The 7,133-nt window shown below is 48.5% G+C and overlaps 1 protein-coding gene across 1 annotated transcript in view; it reads right to left on the bottom strand.

The window, feature by feature from the left end:
• The window catches only part of POMC (proopiomelanocortin), a 6,686-nt gene extending 864 nt beyond the window's left edge, over positions 1-5,822 (bottom strand). The window contains exons 1-2 of the mRNA XM_077774182.1: positions 5,741-5,822; positions 2,021-2,172 (exon numbers count right to left, since the gene is read on the bottom strand). Of these exons, the coding sequence (XP_077630308.1) occupies positions 2,021-2,152 (132 nt within the window). The 5' untranslated portion in view covers positions 2,153-2,172; positions 5,741-5,822. The remainder of the gene's footprint in view (positions 1-2,020; positions 2,173-5,740) is intronic.
• Positions 5,823-7,133: the final 1,311 nt, after the last annotated feature.

Below are 7,133 nucleotides of genomic sequence, written 5' to 3'. Positions count from 1 at the left end.
TTAGGGCCGGGCTGTCCTGCAGCCCCGCCCCCCCGCGCGGAGCCCGACGCCCTGGGCACGTGTGGGCCGGGAGCGGGATAAGGCTTGGGCGGCCGTGGCCTCCTGGCCAGGACCTGACCTCTCGGCGCCCATGGACAGCGGACTCGGCTGAGGCATCTCCTCTTTTGTCCCCTAGGCCCCTTGGCTCTTCTGCCTCACAGCCACAACCAATGCCCCATCCCGCTCTGTGGTTTACTTATTGCAGAGCTTTTGTGAATAGGGTCGGCTCCTTACTATTCTATGCGTGATATATAGGAATTGATCAATAAATGGTAAATGGGTGGTAGTTGTTGGCATTTAATGAATATTGAATAAATTGGTTCAGTTCGCATCTGGGAGGGGCATTGGGCTGAAAGTGGGGGGAGAATCTATTCAGGTGGGAGAAATCTGGCCTCCAGAGCCTGTGTTTTCAATAATGCCTCAACCTTAGCCCAGGAATCTGCAAGCCTAACTCATGCCCTACCCCAGCCATCTCCCTTGTACATGCCTCAAATATTTTCCCATGCCATCTGGCACTTTTTTTGTGGGTTTTTTTTTTCCCCAAGTCTTTTGAACAGATCCTGCACTTTCCCCAATCAGTGAGCTTTGGGAGGGAGTGGGTCACTTCCCTGTCACCTCATTCTGACTGGAGGGAGGGGTAAACAGCCAGGATTGTTTCCATTGCTTGGGTCATGGAGCCTATGTCTCTGCTCTCTGTAAGCATCTCTGGAGGATGGTACGCATTTGCTTGGGAAAATGACCTACGGGCTCCAGCCTGGAGTTTTCAGTTACATGGGACTGCAAAGGAGGAAACAGAATGATCCTGTCCACTCTGTCGAGTTGGGAATTTCATTCTCCAGAATTACAAATTTAGAATTATGACACTGCAGAATATTAACAGTGGAAAGTAAAAACTATCTCATATTCCTCACCCCCTGAACGTATAACAAAGCAGGAGGCTCAGGGACGTGAAAGGAGCTTGGTAAGTTTCCACGACTCCTCAGTGGCAGAGCCAGGGCTAGAACCCATGGGCTGTGACCATGGTCAGTGCTCCTTCTCTGGTGGGTTCTCAACGGGAGAGGCTGTGCAGTGGGTGTCTCCCATCTCTTGGGTCTCTCTCTGAACTAGGACTCACAGACTTCCCTGGGGTTGCTCTTTCTATTTTATATTGTACATGCAACCAGCCCTGCGTTTTTTAGTTCTCTCTCTTCACCTTTACTAGCTCTCCATTAACGAAACACACTGAATGTAGTGATATATAGTCCACTCTCCCCAGGCAGGTGCTGGCAGCAGGGTCGAACTCAGTCACTGACACTGGCAGTGTGTCTTTTAGTCCTTGACTTGGTATAATTTCTCATTTGTGCCTCCCAGTACACACACACACACACACACACACACACACACACACTTCCAGCCTGGCATAAAAGGCCTTTACATGCTTCTGGAAAGGTCGTGGAAGATCAGTCCTCCAGAAGAATCATGAGACATCTAGCACAAGTCAGAGGACAATGGCACCTGGGTTTTCCTTCTCCCTCTGGAGATGATTTGCAGTACTACCAAGCTGCCTTTGTAGTTAGTAGTAGATTAAAAGGGAATAAAAATGGAATGAAAATGGCATGTGACACAAGGTTATTTAAAAAGGAATAAAAAGTCTAAAAGATTAAAATATAGAATCAGTAGAGGGAACAATGATTATTACTGTTACTATCACTGTTGTTATTTTAATGGTGATATCTCTAAATAGCTTAAATGGAATGGGGTCTTTATATAAGAAGACAGGGTAGTAAGATAAGTAGAAATTGTGGAGCAGACCCATCTTCCCAAATCTGCTTCTTCCCCTCCTTGGCTCAGTTCTGACTTCAGTCCCCTGCCCTGCGCTGAGTTACCCATATCTCTGGGAATGAATTTCTCCTTCCCCTGCCCCCTTTCTTTTGTGCTTTCCCAGTCCCCACCCCAGTCCCATCTGATGCCCAAACCAAGATGGCGGCCATAGCCCACATACCAGCAGGTTACTTTCCGTGGTGAGGTCCTGACACTGGCTGCTCTCCAGGCACCAGCCACTCACTTCCATGGAGGCCTGAAGCAGCAAGGCCAGCAGTAGGGCCCCTGGGCGGCTGCAGCACGATCTCGGCATCTTCCAGGCAGGCTGAGGCTCTGCAGAGGCAAATAAGATTGGTGGGACCCCCTACAAGGAGCAGAACAATGTTGGCCACTGACCAGGAAGGACTGTGAGCCAATATTAACAACACATTCACTTGTGGAGCTCAAGGCTTTTTGAGGACAGGAGCAGTTCAAGGAGAAGTTTGGTATGAGTTGTGGTGGAGAGGAGGGGAGCAGGGCCTGGGTAATCTATGTGCAGTTTCCCCCTTTGTCTCCAATTAAAATCAGATCCCAAAGGAGGTTAGGGCTGGAAGCTATTTTAGAGATCATTTGGTCCGGCCCCTTATTTGAGAGATGAGGAAAGGGAGGACCAGAGAGAGATAATAATTTGGGTGTTCATGACAAGGCAAGGCTAAGTTCTCCTGTTTCCCTGAACTTTAATACTTCACCATCTTCATGAAACCCCAGTTCCAACACGCCAGATTCAAGGAGTAACTTGGGAAAGACAAAGGATTCTGACATTCCTGCTCAAGATGGTCTATTCCCCTTCTCCTCTACCAGGATCCTATTATTCTTCAGATGTGGTTTCCTACAAATAATAGGTTTGCATAAAGGCAAATAAAACCTCTGGCCAATTTGGCCAAAACTTCAGCTTACCTAATCTGATGTTTTGTGCACAAATCACTGAGATGGTCACTATTTCTTAGATTCCTGCAGCTTTGAGGTTTATTATTAAAGCAGACTCCCATTCTTTTAAAACTGGCTCATTTTCTGAATATGCATATTCAGAACAAGACATATCAGAACTTGTCTTGTTCTCAGAGCCTCTCAGATGTAGTCTGAAATAGCTGACTTGAAGATGCTATAAATGTAGAAGGGAAGAAGATAGACACACAAAGCAGAAGGGAACTACCCACCCCCCATCGTGAGCACCCACCAAAGACACTTTCGGAGAAGTCAGAAAGTACCTGGGCAGATGCTGAAGTCAAGAGGTCAGGAGGCAGTAAAGAGAAGAGCAGTAATGCCGCCTTTTGCCCCCTGTGCCCAACACTTTCCCCAGCCCTCCAGCTCTGCCACTACATGTCCCTGCCCCCCCCACCCCTGCACCCAAATCAGCTTCCAGAGTTGACCCCAAGTTTTGTCACTAGCTCACCACCAACCCACAATCATTTTGGACTTCAGAAGATCTCTTCAAATAGCTGTAGAAAGAAACCTCGTTAAATGAGAAAAGTAATTCACATTAAGGTGTGGACGACTAATTTTCTTATCTCTCCTAATGGACATTTGCATTTTAAAAATGTTTGCCTAAAAGAAACCTCTCATTTGTGGAGGGGTGGCCAAGGTTGTTTTTTTTTTTTTTTTAATAGAGAAAGTTTTGGAAATGAAAGTTCTCTCTGGCTCTCATTATCTACTTTAGAAAACCATTTCCTTTTCTTTGCCCCACCCCCATTCCTCTCCCCCAAAGCTGAGCCAGCTCCGGGCTCCCTTCCTGAACGATTGCCAGGCACTACTGGAGTGTTTTCAGAGTAGCCATTAGATGGCGCTGGCAGCCAGTGAGCCGGTCCATCAGCACCTCGGGCCAAAGGGGCAACTGGGAGAGAATTGATCCGCCTTGGTGTCCAGTCTTGACCAGGAACAGCTTGCTCCTGTTGTAGCATTTTGATGCTGTAGTTCAAAAATGGAGCCCAAAGTGGGTGGGCAAGACCATTTATATTAAATCTCGGAGACCACACAACACATTGGGGTCAGAAATATGCCACGATTTATAAGAGAAGCAGAAAAATGTTAATTACAGGGGCACCTGGGTGGTTCAGTCAGTTGAGCATCTGACTTCAGCTCAGGTTATGATCTCACAGTTCATGGGTGCAAGCCCCACATTGGGATCTGTGCTGACAGCTCAGAGCCTGGATCCTGCTTCAGATTCTGTGTCTCCTTCTCTCTCTCTGCCCCTTTCTCTCTCTCTCTCTCTCTCAAAAATAAATATACGTTAATTTTTTTAAAAAAAATTGTAGTTACATATCACTATGGGCAAGTGTAGAATAACACATTTGTGAAGAAAGAAGTAAAATCATACAGATCTTGCAGTCCCCTCAACTAGACTTCAATTCTCAAGGTTGGTCATTCAGGATGATTTTCATTTTCTAAAAACCTACCTCATGATTTCAGGCCTACCTGAAAAGCCCCAGAGAGCATTTCTCTCTCTCTCGGACCCACTGGCTATCTGTGTTGTACAACATGGGAATATTCTCACTGCCCACCCTGTCAGAGTCCCATCCTACTGCTAAAAAGTTAGTTTCCTGAAAGCAATTTGTTTTCTTTCTACTTATGTGCATTTTCTGTTTTCTACAATGAACAAATATTACCTCAGGTTATTTTTTTTACAAGCAGTAAAGCAATGGGGAGACGTCAAATACTGTGCTTTTTGTAGGTAAGAAGAGTGGTATATATAATACAATAGTTGAAAGCCTTGGAAAAATAAATAGAAATTTGTAATTTACTAATCTCGGCATTAACTTTTTAATTGAACTATACTTATTAGAATTTCCTATATGTAGATGAATGCTCTTTGAGCTAAACAAAGCGTTGTGTTTGTCAGTCTAAAACTGCACACTGGTCATGCCCTTCTGTAAAGATTAGAAAAGCAGAGATGCAGAGTTTTCTCCTTTCACCATTATACACATGCATCAAGTCCCAAAACAAAAGTGTCAACGGAATAGTAAACCATTCAATAAGGTGTAATCTGGGCATGTCTTCACAATGGACAAAATAAATGCATGCTTGTACTTTCCTTGGCTGCTTCCAGCAATTCTGTGAGAACCACCACCTCCCCATTTATACATGAAGAATTTGGGGGATTCAAATTTCCTGCAGACTCTCCCTCTTTCACGGGAAACCTCCTTTGCCTGAGCCTCCATCAGCTCAAAGGGCTGCTTCCACCCTTCAGTCTGGGGTCTTCGGGCTGGGAGATTCACTCTGAGGTCCTATTGAGGGCACACACAGGGTGGTTCAGAACCTCGGACAGTTCCCACACGGGACCCGTCTTTTTAACCCCAGCTGGGTCTCCTAGAGGAGACCGTGTCTTGATCGGAGCTTAGCCACATTGGATGCGCTAAGGTGAGCAGGGAAAGGAGGATCAGGGGTCTGAATCCAAAGAAGACTGGAATGCAGAGAGTTTATTGTAACTTTTAGCCATTACTCTCCTGCTCCCATGCCCAACGTTAATTTGCGCTGCAGTGTATGGTATCTTTTAAGAAGTGACATCTACCCAAGAAAATCCGGGAGGAAGAGGAGCCAAAAGACCGGGCTTTCCCGAGATCTCCCCCAGAAGGTTGTAGGAGACTCAGGGGTCCTAGCAGCCCGACTCCCCGGAGAAGGCGCGGCAGCAGGCTCCTGGGAGGCACTGCTTTCCTCGTCGCAGCCGTTCGCCCAGCAGCCGAAGGCTGGCCCCCTCTTTGGGCGGCTTCCCACGCCACACCTAGTACAGAAAGTTTTCAGGAAACTCGGGGCCGCAACGAACCTGGGGAGCCTCAAGTCAGCGATCGGAGCCGGGAGAGAGCATCCCGAGGCCCCGGGGCCGGGGGCTCCGGGGTAAGAGCTAGGCTCTGCGCCGCTGCGCCCTTACCTGTAGTGGAGAGGCTGCGCTCTGGGCGACTCCCGCTGCGCCGGGCGGGGATGCTCCTCGGCCTCGCTAGGTCACTTTTCTTCCGTCCTTTCTCCTCGCTCGCCGCCGCCTGGCCTGGGTCGCTCTCCTCCGTCCTTATATACCTGCGGGGCTCGCCCGGGTGGGCAACCGACGTGAACTTCCTGGCAGCGTAACCAGCAACTCCCCCGACCGTGAGAAGGGGGGCCATGGCGCGCTGGAGGGGGGATTCTAGGTAGGGGCTAGCGCAAGAGCAGATGTGCCCGGAAAGGGGGCTGGATCTCTGCCCCCGGAGGCTGGAATTAACACTGTTCCGCTGAAGGGCGCACCTGGCAGCCATCAGGAAAGAACTTAATTAAGGATGGTGTTAGGTCTCCAGGTAGGACGAGCAGGCGGCTTAGCACCCAGGTGTGGGGCAGGCCTGGAGCACCTGCTGAGGTCGTTGAGGAGACGGTGAAGTTACTTGTGAACGTGCTTGGACTAGCATCTGCCTCGTTCGCATTTGGAGGTAAATATCACCGCAAAGGGGAGCTACGTCTCTAATGCCTCAGATTTCCCCATCCTTTGGAAACTGCAGTGAAGATGTCATGGGGAATCACAATCCCTCTGTTCCAGGTTAGGGGTGCGGGTGGGAGGTGGAAAGGCGCGGGGGCTCGAGGGGGGAGCAGAGAAGGTCAGGAGTCACTCACCTGAGGCCCAGGAGCCACTCATCCCTTCTTGGGGGTGCAAAGTCAAGTTGCACTGCCCCTCCTGGGGCCTAGTCCAGAGCAGGCTCCCTCCTGTGCCCCAAACCCCCAAGGAAAAGGTGCTGTTAACCTTTGAGTATTAATGGGAAGCAGGAAGTACTTTCCCGGTGGCCTCTACCTTAACCTGGAGTAAAGAAGTAGAAAAAACTAAGAATCATGGGGTGAGAGGAGTGTTGGAACTAAACAGAACTTCAAATCAAGGCGCTTGGTTTTTGGTTTTTTTTTTTAATTCTTATATTTTTCAAGGTGCTTGTTTTAATCTGCCAATCACAGGAGCTTTCTTTATTCCCAGTCAGATGTTCTTTTGGACTCCAACATTCCCTTGAGAAATTCTGATTGGTGACATTGGCTTTGTATTCCACAAACCTTCCCTTCTGGGCACAGGAAAAATGTAAGCTCCTAAACTGTAAGCACTGAACTTTTCTCAGCTGGCCTCGCTCACCCTCTTTCCAGGGTCGTCTCCCACCTGTCCATCCTGCATCCTGGCCCTTCAATCATCCACAACATCCTCATTCCCATGAACACGACTTTCTCAAGCCCGCATGTCTTTGTCCATGCCACTCCCACAACTGGAACATCCTTCCCCTCTCCACCCACCCAGGAAAATTAGACTTTCCTGCATTAAGATT

This window comes from Crocuta crocuta, unplaced genomic scaffold (genome assembly GCF_008692635.1).
Source record: "Crocuta crocuta isolate KB4526 unplaced genomic scaffold, BGI_CrCroc_1.0 scaffold246, whole genome shotgun sequence".
In the NCBI taxonomy this organism is placed as follows: Eukaryota; Metazoa; Chordata; class Mammalia; order Carnivora; family Hyaenidae; genus Crocuta; species Crocuta crocuta.
Note: the sequence above shows the minus strand (reverse complement) of the source record. Positions and strands in the feature narration are given on the sequence as shown.